General features: G+C 61.8%; 1 protein-coding gene across 9 annotated transcripts; it reads left to right on the top strand.

Moving 5' to 3' along the window:
* The first annotated feature begins 1,758 nt into the window (after positions 1-1,758).
* Positions 1,759-19,907, top strand: CNOT3 (CCR4-NOT transcription complex subunit 3). 9 transcript variants are annotated; one of them, XM_084612534.1, is made up of 18 exons: positions 1,759-1,906; positions 6,249-6,323; positions 6,758-6,825; positions 7,257-7,331; positions 7,951-8,040; positions 9,490-9,618; positions 10,169-10,264; positions 10,563-10,782; positions 12,101-12,234; positions 12,894-12,950; positions 15,457-15,805; positions 16,118-16,223; positions 16,298-16,463; positions 16,567-16,666; positions 17,032-17,233; positions 17,572-17,797; positions 18,642-18,767; positions 19,092-19,907. In XM_084612534.1, exons 2-18 carry the CDS (start codon positions 6,299-6,301, stop codon positions 19,188-19,190), a joined length of 2,268 nt encoding a protein of 755 aa, XP_084468660.1. In that variant the 5' UTR covers positions 1,759-1,906; positions 6,249-6,298; the 3' UTR covers positions 19,191-19,907. The 9 variants fall into 9 exon arrangements, with proteins under 9 accessions (XP_084468660.1, XP_084468665.1, XP_084468661.1 ...); XM_084612539.1 differs by having other exon boundaries at positions 17,572-17,704; XM_084612535.1 differs by having other exon boundaries at positions 17,035-17,233.
* Positions 19,908-20,640: the final 733 nt, after the last annotated feature.

A 20,640-nucleotide genomic window follows, 5' to 3' on the forward strand; every position in this document is an offset into this window, starting at 1 on the left:
GTTATGAGGGAATTAGCACGCTCGTGGCAGCCCGCTGTGCAAGGTGTTGTCCAGCTGCAGAGCAGCAGCGGCTGGGGGGCTCCGGGTGGGGTATGAGGTCCCTTTGTGCTAGGAGCTCTACATGTTAATGGCATGAATGACCCTGCAGCCCCTCCCAGAGCGGCTGGACTCTACAACGCTGGATGCTGCTCAACAGTCACTACGATGGAGGGGCCCCTTGCACGGTGTGCTTAAACACTGTCACTGAAATTGGGGCCCCAGTGTGGCAGCAAGAGTGACCAAGAGGGTGAACCAGCAGGCTGGGTGCCTGACCTAAAAAGCTTAGTCTAAATAGCTCTAGAATAGGAGAAACTGAGGCCAGGGGTGGATGCCACTTGGGGTGGCTGAGCTGGGACTACCAGGTCTCAGGAGCCCTGGGCCGGAGCACTAGCCCACAGGGCCTCACCGGGGCCAGGGGAAATAAGGGTGGTGACTCACACCGCACCTGCTGTTCTCTGTTGTCTTATACCTTTTTCTGGATCGCTCTGATTTGCTCGTCTCCTTGCTGCCATGACCTGGGTGCAGGAACGGGTATTCATCTGGCTGGCTCCTACCCCTAGCTCTGGGAAAGGAGTGGGGGCTACTGGTTAGAGTAGGGGGTATGGGAGTCAGGCTGGGGCCCCCTTTAGGGCAGGGAAGGGGCATCGGTCCTTGATGTTAGCCCCTCCCCCAGTCAACTGAGGCCTAGGCCCTCTTGGGGGTAGGTGCAGTGGCCCTGTCTTGTTCTGTGGGCCCTGGACCAGGCTGGAGCTGTCCCAGCCTAAGCACCATCATCCAGTCCTCTTGCAGGTGGGTGCTCTCCTGGGTACAGGGTCTGTCCCCACTGTGTGGAAACTCCACCACCCCCACATTCTGCTGCCCCAGCCCCCCTCCCAGGGGCTGGATCCCCCCCACACACACTGCTGCCCTAGGGCTGGGGGGTTCTTCAGGCCTAGGCTGCTCCAGGCTCCCCCTACCCTTGTTGGTTGGATTCCCTCAGGGGCCAGGGTTCTCCTATGCTCCTTCCCCTGCTGCCTCGGTGGGGTCACTTTGCACCCTGGCCCTGCTGGGGCCCAGCTGCCCTTTAAGGCCTGGGGCATATAATGCAATATTGCCCTGAGTACCCAGGGGGCGGGCCCTTCCTGTGGTCTTCAATCCTATTGGGCCTTAGGGGTTTGAGTGAGAACCTCAGTGGGCAATAGCTATCACCAATATGTTTTAAGTCCACCTCCTCGTTGCACGCTACAACTATTGGTCTTTCGTCCATCGTCTCAGCCAATCAGTGTCTGGCGAATCCATCAACCCGCCTCCCCTACTTCAACTAATCGTTGCGATCGAGCTATCCACTGCCTCCGGGCTGGGAGCCAATCAGCTGCAAGAGTGGTTTCATGAGCGGCTCCCCCGACCACTGGGGGAGACCGAGCTGTGACGGGTGTCGCCCCTTCCTTCCTTCTCTCATGTGGGCGAGCCTCCTTTGTACCCCGTCCTTCTCGGCCAATAAACGCTGAGGATTGCTGACGGATGTGTGCTGAGGCTAATAAGAAGGAAGTTGGGCGTTGATTGACATATAAAGGGATAGGCGGGTCCCCTGGCTTGCCCCGCCTATATCTAATGTAGCCAATAGGAGAACAAAGTGACTTAAGGGGCGTGCGGCAAACCCAATGGGGTGCAGGCGGGGGGGCGGGGCCCTGCCCCGGGGCGGAGAGGCGGACGGAGGCAGCCGGCCGCCATCTTGGATGCCGCGGAGCCCGAGAGGCGGCGGCGGCGGCGAGTTGGGGGGGGAGGGGGTCGCGACCCGGCTGAGCGGCGCCAGCATCGCGACAGTCGGCCCGCGAGCGGGGGGGAGGGGACCGATCCCCGGGGCCCGACCGGCCCGCAGGAGCTTCCGGTGAGGGGGGGCCCGGGGGGAGGGGCCGGGGGTACGGGGACGCCCTAGGGGGAGGGCGCACGCGGGGGCCCTCTGCCGCGGGGGGCTGTAGCGGCTGCAGGAGGCCCCCAGGGGAAAGGGGGATCGGTGCGGGGGCTGCGGGGTGTCAAGCGGGAGGAGCCTTTATTCCCGGAGCCCCGTGAGCTGCCGAGCGGGCTCCCGGGGCGGGACATGGGGCGAGTGCTGCGGGGGGGGGCAGCACAGGGGGGCATGAGGGGGGCAGGGGTTGTGCGGGGGGGAGAGGCCCCCGTGTCCCCCTTCTCCCCTTATTCAGTTGTGTGGTGTTTCAGCGCAGGCGGGGAGCTAGCAGCGGGAGCAAGGACACCTGGGTGTCCGTCCCCCCCCCCCCCCCCACCAACTTAGGGGGCAGGCAGGCAGCCTAGTGGCTAGAGCAGTAGATCCGGCAGCAGGACGCCTGGGTTCTCTTCCCACCACTCCACAAAAGGGCTGGTTACTGGATGCCCTCTGGGGGCACAGCCCCCTCCCTGGGCATGGATGGGATCTGGGGGGGGGGGGGCAGCAGGGCTCTGGCCATGATCCCTGGTGGGTATGCTGCCCATGGGATGTCTCCCTAAACCCTTCTATTGTCCCTCTCTGCCAGCAGCTCTGCCTCCACGCACTCCCCAGAGAGCTGGGCCCTAGTGCCAGCTGGTACCAAGACAGCCGGGCCACGGCTGCGGGGGGGGGGGGGGGGGTTGGAAAACAGACAACTGCTCACAACTGCTACTAGCCAGGTAAAGAATCTATTTGCCTTAGGTGAAGCCCCCTATCCCATTCCTCCCCCCAGAGCTGGCCAGACCCCTGCCCTGCAGCCGGATCAGAGCTGCTGCCCCCTAGAAGGGTAAGGCCTCGTCCTGTTCCCTACCCTAAGCCAACCATTCCCCCCTGCTCTGGGGCCAGATCAGAGTCGTGCCCCCCAGAGCGGGAAAGTGTCCCGTTCCCCAACCTTTACAAAATTTATAAGGCCCAATCTTCCCGTCCACATCTGTGTCCGGGGATTTGATTTTGGGATCCCTGCTCCTCAGTCTTCTCAGGGGAGGTAATCAGCAGAAGCAGTAGCATCCCCAGGCCTTTGCATCTCTGTTGATCCACAGGAGACAGGACCAGCTCAGAAATGGATTTAGCCATCGCTTTTGTTTGTGGACAGTCTCTGGTTTTTTGGCTTTCAGACATTGCTGGGCAACAGTCTCTTCTAAAAGCTGCACACTTCCCTTTGGGGAAGCTTGTCCATTGATCTTCCGGTGGATTAAAACAAGTTGCTGATTTCCAGAATGTTTTGATCCAAATTTAAAGGGGCAGCCTCAATCTGATCAATTTCAGGGCTTGCCTGGCCACGGGGAAATTGACCAGGTCGCTCAATTGTATTGGAATTACTCTGCAGGTCCCTTTCACCCTGACATAGCCGAGTCTCAGAAGGATCCAAGTCATTTCCAGGTGCACCACTTTACTCCCACTCCCCCTAGTTTCTGGCTGTACAGTTATGGGATTAATCATGGGTTTTGCTCATGCCAGTCACAGAGCATGGCCCCCACTGTGCCAGGCCCTGTACGGACACAGGACAGTCGCTGCCTCACAGGGCAGGGAGCTTTACAAGCTGATTGTGGGGGGTGCTTGTGGGCAAGGCAGGGGATTGGGACGCCAGAGAGCCCCATTCAGCCACAGACTCCCTTTGCTCCCTCGCTCACTATGATTTTTTCAGGGGCACGGAGGTGTTTAGCAGGATATGGGGGGCTTGGGTTCTCCCTAGATCATTGTGTTTATTGCCAGTCTCACAAGAAAAGTAGTGACACGTACTCATCCGACAGAAAACCAAGCAGGTGCCCACGCTGTACCATTCAGACAGCTCCCCACAACCACCCCCCTTCCGGCATAGTCCACAAGCCCAATTCACTATCTTAAGCAATTGGTGGCAGGTTGGAATCTAAAATGATCAAATCAGTTCACACTACTTGGTGTGTAATGGCCAACATGTGTTTTAACTGGAGAAAATGTAGGCGATTGGTTAGAGCGTGGGGGCTGGGAGCCAGGACTCTTGGGTTCTCTCCCTAACTCTGGGAGGGGAGTGGTGTCTAGTGGTTAGAGCAGGAGGAAATTGGCATGAACTCACGGGTTCTACTCCAGCCTGCTGCGTGACCCAAGGTACATCACAGCCCCATTTTGTGCCTCAGTTTCCCCACCTGCAAAGCAGGCTTAGCGACACTCACCTCTCTCTGTAAGCCCTGTACAAAGGGGGCCACCACGTGCTGCAGGTCTCCTCCCCCAAGTGTGGCACTTACACCCCAGAGCCCAGTCTTCGACCACTGAGTCTTTATAGCCCCAGTCCTTTCCCATCATCCCATGCTTCAGCACAGGCTGGGGGGGGGGGAGGGGCTCTCAACCTTCCTCCCAGTCATGTGCCTCTTTCACCTGTGTAGGAGCCTCCCACTTGCAGGCCCTAGACAGCCAGGCCACCTCTAGGTAAGCCAGAGCCCTTTGGCCTCTCGCAAAGCACTTGGGGGGCATGGCAGCTATTCAGTAGACACTGGGGTCATGTGGGCTAATAGGATTGTGGGGGGCACAGTGAGGGGCCCTGAGGTGAGACTGCTGGGATCCTGGGGGCAGCTTGGGGTCCCCCATCCCAGCCAGGGGTTGATCAGTCACAGAGGGTCAGGAGAGCCCTGCCTGTGTAGCTGAACAAAGAGAAGGTTCAGGGGTGACAGTTCCCCGCCTACAAGCCCCCGCATGGGGAGCAAACAGCTGCCTGGGGACTCCCTGGGCTGGTAGGCACTGGTCTTACCAGGGCCACTGGCTGGGAGGGGAAGCTTGACCAGTTCAGATTGGAAATAAGGGACAGGTTTTTAATGGGGGCGGGGGGGGGGGTAATTAACATCTGGAAGGGTTGGCTGGGTGTGGCTTCTCCATCAGTGGCAATTAGCCAATCCTGCTGGGCTGTGTACCCCCGGGGGGCAGACGAGATGATCGCTGTGGGGAGCTGGCTGAGAATCCTCCCTTAGGCCTCTTGGGGGGGCAGATTAAAGGGACATGGCCAGCTTCCTGAGGCCTCCAGTATATTGTTCGGAAGCAAGGGGGTTCCCCCCATGCCTAAGGGGGGAAAGTTCTTTGGCGTATGACCTGACCTCCCCATCCCTTACGGTTTGCTTCCTGGGGAACCAGGAAGTGAAACTGAGCAAACAGCCCTTAGCCGGTAAAGCCCAGACCCCTTGGAGAGGACAAAGGGGGTGGAAACAGTCTCCTGCGAATCACTTTTCCCTGGGGTGGTGCATTGCTGGGGTGAGGGGGCAGATCAGGGGCCTGGCTGGGCACAGTTCACTGGAGCTATTTTCTACCCTCCCCTCCCACCCCAGGCCCATAAGGGGTGAATCAGGGGTGGCTGGGGCACACTGCACTGGTGCTATTCCCTGCCCCCCAAAGCCCATAGGGAGCAGATCAGGGGCCTGGCCAGGGCATCCTTGGCTGTGGCTTTTCTCTGTCTCCCAGAGACCGGAGTATACACTTGAGCTGCCCTGATTCGCACCGGGGGCTGCACTACAGAATCCAGGGCGGCCCCTCCTGAGAATCAGCCCTTCGGTGTGAAGCAGCCCAGGGAAGCACCATCTCTGCCCCCTCCAAGGAAATAACAAACAGGATCCGGACTAGCCCGGTGGCTGAACCAGCTCCGGTCCAGGCGGCATCTGAACACATAGGCTGAGGTCTCCTCCCCACGCTCCCGTCGCCCACAGTCCTCCGGCCCGGGGTTGCCGGTCCCGAGTCGCTGAGAACCGAGCTGGCTCCGCTCAGACTCCAGGCGCGGTCGGCTTCGGGGTTAACGCCCAGCCACACCTGAATCCTGCCTGTCTCCCCAGCCCTGGCCCATGCTGGCAGCTTCTGCGCCACACCCCCGGGGAGCCAGCCTCAGGGCCACCGGCAGCAATGCTCTGGCAAGGGGCCACGCGGCCAGCGTCCCGTCAGCCGGGCCCCTTCTGGGCCAGCCGCCCGGCCCGCTAAACCTGCTGTTTCATGGTTTGACTTGAAGGCTGGGTGGGTGTGTGCTGCCCTGCCCCCTGCTGCTGGGGTGGGTATGTGGCTGTGTCCCAGCGCTGCCCCCTGCTGGGGGTATGTGAATGAACAGTCTTGGCACAACTGATCAAAGAATATGATGAGAGACTGGCTGACTGAGGTGGGGGGGAAAGAGGCCCGGGGCCTCTCCCCTGTAGGGGGTGCCGGCTCCCATCTGACCCCAAGACAGGGACTGGCTGGCTCAGGGGCTCTTCCCAGTGGGTTGGGAGGGTGCATTACCGTAACCTTCTTTTGCTGTCCCCTGCAGCGTTGGAGCTTTCTGAAGCATGAGGAGAGCCCCCCGCCAGTGACCGAAACATGGCTGACAAGAGGAAATTGCAAGGTAGGGCGGCTCCTCCTGCAGGCTGCCCCCCGCCTTTCCCGGGGTGCATGGCTGGGGGCATGTATGGGGGGGTGGGCAAAGAGAGGGGCCTCTTCCCCTTCCCCCGTGTGTGTTCCCTGCTTTGTGAGAGCTGGAGCGATGGAGTTTGTCACGGCTGCATTTAGAGTCAGGGGGCTGCGAGCCAGGACTGCTGGGTTCTCTCCCTGGCTCTGGGAGGGGAGTAGAGTCTAGTGGTTAGAGCGAGGCGGTTGGGGGAGGTCTGGGAGCTAGGACTCCTGAGTTCTATTTGAGGTTCATTGTGTGACCTCAGGCCCGTCCCTTCTCCCTCCCCTGTACCTCACACTGGGCTCAGTGGGGGGGGGGGGGGGGCGGCAGGTGGCAGTAATTAGCCCTGTCGGAGGTTGGGGCTGACCCTCGCCCCTCTGCTCCTCCAGGTGAGATCGATCGGTGTCTGAAGAAGGTCTCCGAGGGGGTGGAACAGTTTGAGGATATTTGGCAGAAGGTAAGAGCTCCCCCTTCGGCCTCAAACACCCCCACCCCGCCCCTGGCTTGCTGCCCTACTCTCTCATCCTCCCCCACGTTGCTCTCTCCCTGTCCCTAAACTTTTCTGCTTTTCTCTCCTGTATCAATTCTCTTCTCTCCCCCAGCCTCACTGCCCCCCACACCACCCCAAGAGCTATTTGTGTCCCTGCCCCCATACCCTACATCACGCCAGAGCAGGCAGCCCCCTCCCCCCACCCCACATCTCACTGTGGATAGGGCAGCCCAGCCTTCTGGGCCTCACCCCACATTGGATCCCCCCAGACCCTCCTCTCTGGCTGTTGTAGCCCCCCAACTGATTCCACACCGGATCAGGGCGCCACCCCCAGCCTGCCAAAGGCACTCTGTCCCATCCCCCTACACACTGTCTCACCCATTGTCTCTCGCCTGCAGCTCCACAATGCAGCAAACGCCAACCAGAAGGAGAAGTATGAAGCTGACCTGAAGAAGGAGATCAAGAAGCTCCAGGTAGGGCCCAGCACTTCGGCCATCTGTCCGGCTGGAGCCCTCGGGATACGTGGTCTCAGCCATGGCTGTCGGGAAAACACCCGCCGCTGGAGTCCTGACTCCCAGCCACCTGTGCTCTCAACCACGGGACACCACTCCCCTCCCAGGGCTGGGGAGAGAACCCAGCCTGGCTCCTAGCCCCTTCTTTAACCACTAGACCCCACTCCCTTCTCAGAGCTGGGGATAGAACCCAGGACTCCTGGCTCCCTTCCCCCCTGCTTTAACCTCTAGGCCCACTCCCCTTCCAGAACCAGGAATAGAGCCCTGGCCTCGTGACCCCCAGTCTCTCCTTGTCTCGCCTTTCTACCTCCCCTTATTGTCCAGCGAGATCTTTGTGCTCCCTGTTAAACCAGAGCTTGCGATTCTCACCCCACTCTGCAGAGGGCATCCTCCCAGCTGGTGGGGGCTCATTGGGGGCAGGGGGGACTTTTTAGTGGCTGGGTGTCCTCGTTACCTCTCCCACGTCCAGACCAAGGCAGTGTTGGCTGTTGCCTCTACGGGTCTAAGTGAGGCGGGTGGGTGGGTGCTATGGGCCCGTCTCTCTGCTGACCCTTCCCCTCTCTTCACCCCATCTCTGCAGAGGCTGAGGGACCAGATCAAGACGTGGGTAGCTTCAAATGAGATCAAGGACAAGAGGCAGCTGATAGACAACCGGAAACTCATTGAGACGGTAGGAGGCCAAAGGGGGTAATGGCCAGGCTTCAGGGCGGCAGCCTCTCGGGGTCAGGAAGGAAGTTTTGCCCCCGATCCAGAGCTGTAACTGGCGGGTTTTTCCTCCGTGGGCAGAGATGCTTCAATCTGGCGAAGGTCTCTGGGCGCTGGGGGAAAGCAAATGGCGGGAAGGGCCGGCCAGTTGATCTGCTGGGACTGGTGGGTGAGAGCAAGGGAAGGGGTTTTTGTGCTCTGCTTCTCGACCGTCATGGGGGTCGTGCTGACTGGCTGTGTCTGGGGTTGATGGATCACGGGCCTGGTAGGGCCGGCCCTAGCAACACTGCACTGAGAAGGCTCCTGTACGCTCAACCACTCTGCACTTGCAGGAGGCAGCAGTGGGGGAGTTGGAGGAGTGCCGGGACTCCTGGGTCCTCTCCCCAGCTCTGAGAGGGGAGTGGAGTTTGGGGGGGGCTGGGAGCCAGGACTCCTTTGTTCTTTCCCTGGCTCTGGGGCGGGGAGTGAGGTCTAGTGGTTAGAGCAGGGTGCTGGGAGCCAGGACTCCTGCACGCCAGATGTCCCAGCACCAGGGCTCAGCTCCCCCTGCCAGTGGCGTAGTGTCACTCCCATCCTGGCACAGCCATTGCGCAATCCTCTTGGCAGCCTCTGTGGGGCCAGCGTCCCCGACCCACACCCCCGACAGCAGGTCTCCATGCACTGCGAGGGGATCGCTGTATCGGTCACCTCCAGTGATGCCCAGGCCCAGTCTCTGGGATCCTGGAGCCCCCCCATGAGCAGCTGTGCCCAGCTCTGGGCCCTTCTCTCCCAGCACAGCCCCCATGGGGATCCGTTCGGGGCAGTCCCAGCCATGGAGAGAACGGCACACAGAGGGTTTAAAGCTCGGGGGCTGAGTGAGAGCAGCTGGGATCATGCCTCCCCTATGGGCACTGGGGGTGCTTTCCACTCCAGGGAAGGGGGGGATCCACCCACACACTCATCTGAGCCCCACCCTCCTCTCCAATAAGCCACTCCTCCCTCTGCTGTGATTGGCTGATGGGGCAGTGTGACATCACAGAGGGCAGCCAGCTGGCAGGGCAGGGACAGGTGGAGTCAGATCTGGAAGGGGTAGGGCCGGACTGGGGCCATTTGGGCATGAGGCTGGGTCCTGAATGACAGCAGGCGGCACGGGAGAGCGGTGGGGGCAGGGAGCTAGGATTCCGGGGTTCTGTGTCTGGCGAGGGGAGGGGGGTCTAGTAGTTAGAGCAGAGAGGGGCTGGGAGCCAGGTGCAGCTGAGAGGCTGCCAGGCATGGCCAACCAGGGCTATATTTGCCATGCCCCTGGACAGGATTGGGGTGGGGGGAGCCCCTATGTCTCTTGGGGTCTCTTGATCCCCTGTGTGGGGGTGGGGGACACCCTCCCTTGTTTCCCCAGACACTGAGCCCGCCCCCACCTCCCTCTCTCCTGTTCCAGCAAATGGAGCGGTTCAAGGTGGTGGAGCGGGAGACCAAGACCAAAGCCTACTCCAAGGAGGGGCTGGGCCTGGCGCAGAAAGTCGACCCTGCCCAGAAGGAGAAGGAAGAGGTCGGCCAGTGGTTAACGGTGAGGCTGGGGGCAGGGGTCTCCTGATCAGCTAAGCAGGGGTCAGTCTGATGGGGGCATGGGGCAAGGCCAAAGCTGTGAGAAAAAACAGGGCTCTCTCTCCTGCTGTCTCCAGGGCAGCCTTAGGGGGCGCTATGCTGCGGGAGGTTCGTGGGGGTGCTCTCCCTTCACAGTCACTGCTGGTCCCAAAGCCCCAGTGTGGCGCTTCGTCCTGAACAGCCTCGGCACCCCACCCCAGAGAGCTCGTGTCTCAGTGCCCATGAGGGCTCCCTGGATAACTAGCCCCTGTACCACACCCCAGAAGAGGTCGCATCCCAGCACCAGGCGCGGGGCCCCTGTATGGATTACCACCTTTCTGCAGGGCAGTTGGAGGCTTTATATTGGCCTGCGATCTTCAGTGAGGAAGCACCAGGGAAGGCCCCAGGTAGTGGTGGGGAGCGGCTACCGAGTGTCTCGGGGGGGTTGCGGGCTGGCAGCAGCTGGCGTGTGGGAGCCCCTGGGGACTGCACTGGGGATGACAGTGTGCGGCTCTCCCCCCTTCCCCCCCCAGAACACCATCGACACGCTGAACATGCAGGTGGATCAGTTTGAGAGCGAGGTGGAGTCACTCTCTGTGCAGACACGCAAGAAGAAGGGGGACAAGGATGTGAGTCACTGCCTGCCTGGGACACAGGGAGGATGTGTGGGGTGGCACCGTGGCGGGGGGCAAGAGTGCGGGGAGCTAGGACTCCTGGGTTCTATCCCCGGCACTGCGAGGGGAGTGGAGGCTAGTGGTTAGAGGGGGGAGGGGGCAGGGAGCCAGGACTCCCGGGTTCTCTCCTGGCTCTGGGCAGGGAGTGGGGGCTAGTGAAGGGGTGCTGTGCGCTGTGGCTGGAGAGGCGGGGTGTGGGCAGAGGGGGCCGTTTCTCGGCGTGTGTCCATCTGCCCATGCCCCTTCCCCGCAGAAGCAGGACCGGATCGAGGGGCTGAAGCGGCACATCGAAAAGCACCGATACCACATCCGCATGCTGGAGACCATCCTGCGCATGCTGGACAATGACTCCATCCAGGTGGACTCGATCCGCAAGATCAAGGACGACGTGGAGTATTACGTGGACTCCTCGCAGGACCCCGACTTCGAGGAGAACGAGTTTCTCTACGATGACCTCGACTTAGAAGACATTCGTAAGTGTCCCGGCTCCCGCGGGGCAGAGACAGGGGTCGAGTTCCCCGCCCCCGGTCACCGTCTGTGTTCCGCTGATCAGGTCTCTTGCGGGAGGGCAGGTTTTTCCAACCGCTTCAGCATCCGCCTGGCTGGTCGCTGGGCCCTCTCCAGCTGATCGGCGTCCTGCTTGGGTTAGGGACCCCAGAACCAGAGCCGGGATTGGAGCAGCCGAACCCAGAGGTAACCCAGACCGGGAAGGGACCCCCTCGCTTAGCCGAACCGCCCGCCCTGCCGTGAGGAGGGTTGGCTGAGGGCTTCCCAGTGGAATCCAGGCTCCCCTCGCCTTGCTGCAGATGCCTCCCGAGGTCTCGCTGGCTTTTTTCACAACCGTGTCCCAGCTGCAGCAACCGGGGGAACCGTCCCTGTCTTACAGCTGAAATAGTCGTGGGGGGAGGGCCCGTGCAATTTGTATGGTTAAATCTCATCCCATTTCTATGACTCGGGTCCTGCAGGTCATCCCGTCCTGCCTGTGGAAAGCACCACTCCTCTGGAGTCACGCTGCCCCCAAAGACTGTGTGTCTTCAGCCGATTTCGCTCGCGCCTTCCTGCTCTCCGTGTCTCATTCCCCTCCCGCCCCCGCAATCCCTTGTGCGATCGCTGGGGAGGGCACGCCTTGGCTGTCAAGGGGGCACAAGGAGGGGGCCACTGCTCAGAAATCCTGGCGCAGATTCCCCCAGGAGCCAGGGCTACTATAGGGCTTTGCCTTTAGATCGATCAAAGGAGAGATTCTCTCCGCAGAAGCCAGGAGCCCCCGCGGTTCCAATTGCCCCAAGTGTGGCTTTGTGAGGCCCCCGAATCCAGCAACAGCGTGTTTCATTTCCTTGCATCTTTCTGGAAAGGCCTGGAAATGTTCCTCTTCGGCTTTTCCTGGATTACGTCTGGAGGAGCTGGGGAGGTGGAGCCTTGGCGCTTTGCAGCCTGTTAATCACCTGGCTAGAGGCGTTGGGGTTTTATCCCAGAACAGTTTTCTCCAAAGTGTGTTCAGGCCATTGGTGTTTACAGAGAGTTTAGAAGAAATTGCTCCCGTCCGTTCCTGAATTGGAACGCTACCCTCCATCCAAAGCGTCCCCCCGGGCAAGCAGGGAGACAAGACCACAGCTGGGAGATCTCAGCTCCCTGGGTACGTGGCCTGGGAGAACTCTGGTTGGAACAGATCTCCGGTTTTCTCCCCGGGAAAGCAGGGCAGACCGGATGCAGGCGCAGGGCGGGATGCCGGCATCTTTGACTCCCAGCCCGGCTGCCTAACTGCGTCTTGTTCTGCTCCCCGCCCCCTTCCAGCGCAGGCTCTGGTAGCCACCTCCCCGCCCAGCCACAGCCACCTGGAGGACGAGATCTTCAACCAGTCCAGCAGCACTCCCACCTCCACCACCTCCAGCTCGCCCATTCCGCCCAGCCCTGCCAACTGCACGACGGTAAGGAGCCCCGCCCCCACCTGGCACAGCCCTGCCGCTCGAGTCCTGCCCCAGTGGGATCCGTCGCCCAGCCCTGTACAAAGTGGGACAGTCGGAGGCCTGCGCAGGCAGGCTCCCAGACAGCCAGGGTAACCCAGCGGTAGGGGTGCTGGGTCAGTGTCCCTTAAGGAAGGCAGCATTACCTAGTGAGGGGGGCGGGGAGCCAGGACATCTGGGTTCTCTCCTGGCTCTGGGAGGGGAGCGGAGTCTAGTGGTTAGAGTGGGGGGGCTGGGAGTCAGGACCCCCTGGTTCTATCCTGGCTGTTAGAGAGGAGTGGAATCTAGTAGTTAGAGCGGGGGGGGGGGCGGGGAGGGGCTGGGAACCAGGACACCTGGGCTCTCCTGGCTTAGGGAAATGGGAGGAGGGAACTAGGGGTGAGAACAAAGGGGCACTGCCTCATGGCAGCGATGTCCAGTGCATGTGCCCCCGATAACAGTGACCATGGCCCAGCCACACCAGGCCTCCAGTGCCATGGGTAGGACAGAGTCAACCGGCAGAGTGACCCCAATAACGAGGGAGACATCAGTGTGTCGTGTGCTGGCTGCCCCGCGGCAGGGCTGGTCCCCCCATCTCCACAGGGAGTGGCAGGGCGAGCACTGACTGTCCCCCCCACCCCCAGGAGAATTCGGAAGATGACAAGAAGAGGGGGCGGTCGACAGACAGCGAGGTCAGTCAGGTGAGTGACTTGGCGGGCGCCTGCCCTTATGCTGGGGGGTGTGGTGGGGTGGGGTGTTGGCTACTGATCGGAGCTTGGGGATTTCACCAGGACTTCTGGGTTCTATCCCCGGCTCTGGGAAGGGAGTGGGGGCGAGTGGGTTAGAGCAGGGAGCTGGAAGCCAGGACTCCTGGGTTCTCTCCGGCTCTCGGAGGAGAGGGGAGCGCGGCTGGGACCCAGGACTCCTGGGTTCTCTCCCCTGCTCTGGGGGGTGAGTGGTTAGAGCTGGGGGGGGGTCGCTGGGAGCCAAGACTCCTGGGTTCCCTCGGCTGGGGGGCGGGTCTAATACAGGGTTTGGTGAGGACTTCGTGGGGAAGCCTGGGAACATGGCCGCCCCAGCCACTTGAGCTGCGAGTGGGTGGGGCTGCCTTAGCCCCGCCCCCTCCTGCTCCTTGTTGGGGGGCTGGGATCACATGGGCTCTTAGCCCCGCCCTCTCCCAGCCTCCTTCCAGTGAGGCGCAGGGCGGGGCTGCCGTGGCCTGGGCTGGCCCTGGGAGGCTGCTGGGATGGCTGCCATGGGGCCAGGCTACCCACCTGCAGTGAGCTGGGGAGCTCGAGTGGGGTGTGGTCAGAGTGGGGCGGGGCTCAGCTTCTGGGGTCAGAGTGGGAGGTCACGGGGCTCTATGAGTGGGGCTGTGGGGACTCATGGTGGGGGCTATGGGGCTCAGGTGGGGAGGGGCAGAATGGGGGAGATATGGGGACTCAGCAGGGGGGCTGTGGGGCTCAGGTGAGTAGGGGTCAGAGTTGGGGGGCTGTGGGGCTCAGGTGGGGAGGGGTCAGAGTGGGGGGCTGTGGGGCTCAGTTGTGGGCTATGGGGCTCAGTTGTGGAGGGGTCAGAGTGGGGGCTGTGGGGCTCAGGTGGAGCCTATGGGGGTCTCAGTGGGGGGGCTGTGGGGCTCAGGTGAGGCGGGCTCAGAGTGGGGGGCTGTGGGGACTCAGGTGGGGTCAGAATGGGGGAGATATGGGGACTCAGTGAGGGGGCTGTGGGGCTCAGGTGGGGAGCGGTCAGAGTGGGGGCCTCAGTGGGAGCTATGGGCTCAGGTGGGGGGGCTGTGGGGCTCTGGTGGGGGGCTGTGGGGACTATGGGGTCTCAGAGTGGGGGCTGTGGGGCTCAGGTGGGGCCTATGGGGGTCTCAGTGGGGAGGGCTCAGAGTGGGGGGGGCTGTGGGGCTCAGATGGAGTAGGGGGGCTGTGGGGACTCAGGTGGGGTCAGAATGGGGGAGATATGGGGACTCAGTGAGGGGGCTGTGGGGCTCAGGTGGGGAGGGGTCAGAGTGGGGGGGCTGTGGGGACTATGGGGTCTCAGAGTGGGGGCTATGGGGGTCTCAGTGGGGGGGCTGTGGGGCTCAGGTGGGGAGGAGTCAGTGGGGGGCAGTGGGGAGGGGTCTCAGTGGGGGGGCTGTGGGGACTCAGGTGGGGTCAGAATGGGGGAGATACGGGGACTTGGGGGGCTGTGAGGCTAAGGTGGGCTGGGCTAATAATGTGGCGGCTATTGGAGTCAGAATGCGGGGCTATGGTGACACAGATGGGGCGGGCTCAGAGTGGGGGGCCCATGGAGCTTGGGGGGAGGGGTCAGAGTGAGGGGGCTGTGGGGAGCAATGTGCCTCTGAGCGGGGACTCAGGTGCAGGGAGAGATCAGCAGTGGGGGGTCCAAGTGAGTTCCCCGCCACAGCCCCACACAGGTGGGGGAGCAGAGAAAGGGCCTCGGGGGCAGAGCACTCTCAAACGCTCACAGACAGCAAACCAGACAGAGAGACACACACACCCCCAAGCCTGGCTCGGTTGCACAGAGAGGGCAGTGCCCGTGGCTCTCAGCTGCTGGTGTGGGGCCCATCAGCGCTGAGACGTTGTGCAGGCTCCCGGCGCGTCCCTCGCACGGCAGGCTCGGTGCCGCTGGGGACCAGCCAGTGCCATCTTGCAGCAGCGAGTTCCATGCTTCCTGATGCTTTGGCCCAGTGTGTTTGGGCAGCAGTGGGGCCAGGTCCCTCACCATAGCACGTAACGCTTGTAGAGCTGGGGCAGAGGCTCACTGCCTCGCCCAGGGTTGCCCTGGCCCACTGTGGCAGAGTGGGGTGTGGAGCCCGGCTCTGCCACGGCCCTGGGTAGGGTCCTGCCTGCTCAGCAAGTCTGCCTGCCTTATCCAGGGGTGGGAGCACATGGATACCGGGAGCCAGGACTCCTAGATTCCCTCCACAGCTCTGCGGGGGGAGTGGGATCTAGTGATTAAAGCGGGGTGTGGTCCAGGAGCCAAGACTCTTGGGTTCCATTGATGGCTCTGGGGCAGGGAGTGAGGGCTAGTGGTTAGAGCGGGGGGAGCTGGGAGCCAGGACTCCTGGGTTCTCTCCCAGCTCTGGGAGGGGAATGGGGTCTAGTGGTTAGAGCAGGGGGGCTGGGAGCCAGGACTCTTGGATTCCATTGACGGCTCTGGGGCGGGGGGGGAGCAGGACTAATCCTTGTCTGTCCACAGTCTCCCGCGAAGAACGGTTCGAAAAGCGTCCACAACAACCACCCCCCGCCCTCACCGGCTGTCACACCCAGCTACCAGCTGGGCAGCAGCTCCAGCACCTCTTCCTCGCTGGGCAACGGCCCGGGCTCCAGCAGCAACGGAGCCGTGTCCAACAGCAGCGGGAGCGGTGGGGCCAAGGCCGTCCCAGTCACCGGCCACACGCCCAGCACCCCCACCCCCTACGCCCAGGCCGTCGCGCCCCCGCCCCCCGGTGCCAACGCCTCGCAGCCCCGGCCTCCCAGCGCCCAGCAGAACGCCAGCAAGCAGAACGGGGCCACCAGTGAGTGCCGGGAGGAGGCACGGTTCAAGGGTCAGCACAGAGAACGAGTCCCTGGTCTGTTGCCAGGCTCTGGAGGGTGGGAGTGGGATCTAGTGGTTAGAGCGGCGGCTGGGAGCCAGGACTCCTGGCTTCTGTCCCCAGCTGAGGCAGGGGAGTGGGGTCTCGTGGTTGAGGTGGAGAGGCTGGGAAGCAGGATTCCTGGGTTCTGAACCTGGTTGGGAAGGGGGGTGTCTCATTGGCCTGATTGCCTAGGACTTTTCAAACTCGGCCATGGGGTGCTCTAAACAATGGGGTGCTCTCCTACCCTGCCCCCCACACCCTGAGCTGCATCTCCGCCCTCAGGTTACAGCTCCGTGGTGGCTGACAGCACATCGGACTCCGTTCTCGGCAGCAGCGGGCCAGCGCTCCCCAGCCAGCCAGTGGCCCACAACCCACCCAGCAGCGCTGCGTGAGTACCCGCCTGGCGGCTGCGCCCCCCACAGCCCCACCAGCCACTCACTGACGCTCTCTCCTCTCCCCCAGGAAAGAGCCCAGCGGAGCCCCTGCGCCCCCCAGTGCCAGCTCTGGCCTGCTAGTCCCCATGACGGTGAATACCCCAAGCTCCCCGACCCCGTCCTTCTCCGAAGCCAAGCCGAGCCAGCCACTGCTCAACGGGCCACCCCAGTTCAGCTCCACGCCAGAAATCAAGGTGAGCCTGCCCCGTCCGTGTGGGGGATGGGGGGGGGCACCTCGGGGGATGGGAGGGCACAGCCACAGGACTCCCTTCCACCCACCCTGTCTGTCACTTCCAGGCGCCCGAGCCCCTGAGCAGCTTGAAATCCATGGCAGAGCGAGCAGCCATTGGATCCAGTATAGAGGACCCAGTGCCATCTCTCCACCTGGCTGAAAGGGGTGAGGATTCCTGGGTTCTCTCCCCAGCCCTGGGGGGGAGTGGGGTCTAGTGGTTAGAGCGGGGGGGACTGGGAGCCAGGACTCCTGGGTTCAATCTTCAGCAGGCTCTCAGGCTTTTGGGCCTCGCTGGAGCACAGGAAGGGATTCCACCCATGCACATGGTGTCCCAGCACAGCTGACTGCAGTGTGAAGCACGCAGAGTTCCAGATGAGGGGGTCTCTGTAGGACCAGCCCCTGCGTCCCACCCGAGAGGTGGCTGCATCTCAGCACCGGGCGAGGGATTGTTGCATAAACTGGTTTTAAAGCTTTGTGCTCCCAACACTCTCTGAGGAATCTAACAGGCTGTCTGTTGTCTGTCCCCCCAGCAGACATTTTAATTAGTAGTACGACCTCGCAGCCGGCCTCCAGCCAGCCGCCTATCCAGCTGTCGGAGGTGAACATCCCTCTCTCCCTGGGGGTCTGCCCCCTGGGACCGGTGCCCCTCACCAAGGAGCAGCTCTACCAGCAGGCCATGGAGGAGGCAGCCTGGCATCACATGCCTCACCCCTCGGACTCCGAGAGGATCCGGTAAGGCACAGTCCCTAGGATGTTGGGGGCTTGGAGAGAACAGGACTCCTGGATTCAGTCCTTGCCTTTGAGCAGGGAGTAGGGTCTAGTGGTTAGATCCGGGGGGATGTGGGTGGGAGTCGGGACAGCTGGGTTATCTCCCCAGCTCTGGCAGGGGAGTGGGGGCTAGTGGTTAGAGCGGGGAGGGCTGGGAGCCAGGACAGCTGGATTGTATCTCCAGCCTCGGGGGACAGTGGGGAGGGGATTGGGAGCCAGGACTGCTCTGTTCTGTTCCCAGTAGACACTGTGCTGCTCCCCCGCCCATCAGGCTGTCTAATCCCCTCCCCCCACCCCCGCAGGCAGTACCTGCCCCGGAACCCCTGCCCGACCCCCCCTTACCACCACCAGATGCCTCCACTGCACTCGGACACCGTGGAGTTCTACCAGCGGCTCTCGACGGAGACGCTCTTCTTCATCTTCTACTATCTGGAGGTACAGAAGGGCCCCCTCTGCAGGCTAGAGCGCTCTATAGTCCCGCCCTGTCTGGCCGCCGCTGCCGCCTTTCCCTCGGGCAGGAGGGGCGAGGTGGGTGACTGCTGCCAACGTGCCCCCCCCCCCACCACTGCTGGCTTTGCGCATCGGCCACCTGACACTCCCCTCCCTGCAGGTGTGGATGGTATGCTCCATCCCTCCCCCTCCCCCATTGGTACCTCACACCCCTCCTTGGCCACCTGCAGTTGGTATGTGCAAGGGGAACTCCCCTCCCTGCAGGTGTGAATGGTACATTTCCCTTCCCTGCCATTGGCAGGTGCCAAGATCCCATCTCTCTCTGTCTCTCTCTCACTCCACCTGCCTCTGGTATGTGGGAGGGGATCCTCCCCACAGGTGCTGATGGTACAGTCCCCCTTGACCATCCCTGTGGTTGGTACATGAGACATACAACAGGGGACAAGGGGTGTGTATGTCAATAGTTCCCCCCCCCCATGCCCAGAGCATTTGGTACATGCTGAATGGTGCTATCGCTCTATTTGCAATGTAGCTAGTCTTTATGTAGCTAGTCTGCCTCCCCCAAAAGAAGAGCTAATGGTACATTCCCCTTCTCCCCTGCTGCCTTTGGTACTTACCAAGCCATTGCCCACCCCCACGCTGGTGGTATGGGCTCAGCCATGCCCCCAGGTCCTGTGGTCTGGTCCCAGTTGCCTCCTGTGTCAGTGGTACAGGCCAAGTCACTCCCCATTCCTCCCCGGTCCAATGGTACGTGCCCAGCTACCCCCGAGCCAGTGGCACATGCCATCTGCTCCCCCCCCCAACCCAGGCCCCATGGTGGCGGGGTGTCCCAGCTGCCCCCCAGCCCCGTGGGAGGCTCCCAGCTGCCCCAAGTGCTGCCCCCCACTGGCCAGCGGTGTGACGCACCTGGTTCTCTCTCCAGGGTACCAAGGCGCAGTACCTGGCGGCCAAAGCCCTGAAGAAGCAGTCGTGGCGATTCCACACCAAGTACATGATGTGGTTCCAGCGGCACGAGGAGCCCAAGACCATCACGGATGAGTTTGAGCAGGTGAGTGCCTCCCCCTCCCTCCGGGACCCCCTCCGGGCTGCTGCCCCACAGGGCAATGCAGCCACCTCTGGGGTGGGGCCACTACCATGGGGGAAGGGATTCAGTCCGAGACCCTGCTATCGCAAGTCACTCCGCTCCCCACAGCAGACTCCTCCATATCAAAGCCAGCCCTAGCACCCAGGGGGAGACCCTACAATAACAAACCTGCATGTACCGCACTCCAGAACAGCCCTGCGTGTGCAGGCCCGAAATCAGGCAGTGGTACATGCAGCACCGTAGGCTCTGCCCATCCGCTGATGCCTCCCCCCCATGTTCCCCCCTCAGGGCACGTACATCTACTTCGACTATGAGAAATGGGGCCAGCGGAAGAAGGAAGGGTTCACTTTCGAGTACCGGTATCTAGAAGACCGTGACCTGCAGTGATGCCTGCTCACCCCCCAGGGGGCGCCAGCCTTCCAGAGTCACGCGGGCGAGACATTGGGGTGTGGGGGAGGGAAGGAGAGGCCAAGCTCACCTCCCCCACCTCCATTCCACCTCCCCCACCCAACCCCCCCCAGGCGGGGGCCCCCTCCGGCCATCTGAACCCTTTAAATGCATGCAGTTTTAAAAGACATGGGTGGGGGGGCTGTGGCTGTGAAGGGAGGGGACTCAGCCATTCCCCAGCCCCCCTTCCTGGGTGAGTGTTGGCGGGGGGGGGGCGGGCAGAGGGACATGCGCAGGCCAAAAAAAAAGTGAACAAAGATGATCTTGGAGGAGTGTTGCAGGAGGGGAATGAAATCATTTGGCTTTTTTTTAAAAAAAAAAAAATTAAAGCAGCAAAAAATCCAGCAGAATTATTGTTACCCCCCCACACACACACAAATTCCTCCGGGGGGGCCCAAACCCCACCTCCCCCTCAGTTCTCCCCCTCCCATTTTTCGTCTCCTCCCCACTCCCATGAGATCCAGCCCCAGAGCAGATCGGCTGGGTTTTCCTTGGGGGAGGGACGGACAGGAATTCAAAAGGGGAGGCTGTTTTTCTGATTGCTTTCCCCCCTTCTCCCGAGGTGCTATGCAGCCGCTGAGGGCCGGGTGTTTAAAATATTTTTCGTAACCCTATTTTCATTTTGGAAAATATTTATGAATAAATAGTTTTATATGATGTCTTCTCACGCAAGAAATGGGGGGGAGGTCACCGGCAACTGGCAGCTTTCTGCGCCGTGGACAGCATCGGAGAGGTAAGGGCGGGGGGCAGGAATGAGATGCAGTCCTTGCTGTGGGGTTAGCTTAGAGACGCAGAGCCAGGACTCCTGGGTTCTGTCCCTAGCTTGGGGAGGGAAGGGGAGTTGGGTGGTTAGAGCGAAGGGGGCTGAGAGCCAGGACTCCTGGGTTCTCTCCCTGGCTCGGGGAGGGGAGTGGGGTGGTTAGTGCAATGGGGGCTAGGAGCCAGCAGTCTGCCCCTCCCCTAGTCCTGTGCCATTTTTTCCTTGTGGATCTAGTGCCCCCCGACACACACACACACTCACTCACTCATCCCAGACCTTATTTTGGTGTCACTTTATGCTGAAAATATCTTGGTGAGTGGAGTGGGGAGGGGGAGATTTCACATGACTATGTGCCAGAGTCCCAGCCAGCTCTTTCGCTGCCCCCGCCCAGACAGTGAGTGGCTGGGATGGGGGATCCCCAGCCCACTGCAGGAGGTGACTGCATGGTATATTCAGGGGGAGGAGATGCAGCCCCCTCTGCAGGAGCTGATGGGTGGTATGTTCCATGGGGGACCTTGCCTGGCTCTGGGGTCAAGCTCCGCCCCTCCCTGCCCTCAGGCCCAGAGCAGGATCTTCCCTGCTGCCTGCTCTGCTTTAGGTTTAAAAGCCCCCCACCCCTCTCCCTGGAGC

This window comes from Lepidochelys olivacea, assembly GCF_965140295.1.
Source record: "Lepidochelys olivacea isolate rLepOli2 genome assembly, chromosome: 23".
Taxonomy (NCBI): Eukaryota; Metazoa; Chordata; order Testudines; family Cheloniidae; genus Lepidochelys; species Lepidochelys olivacea.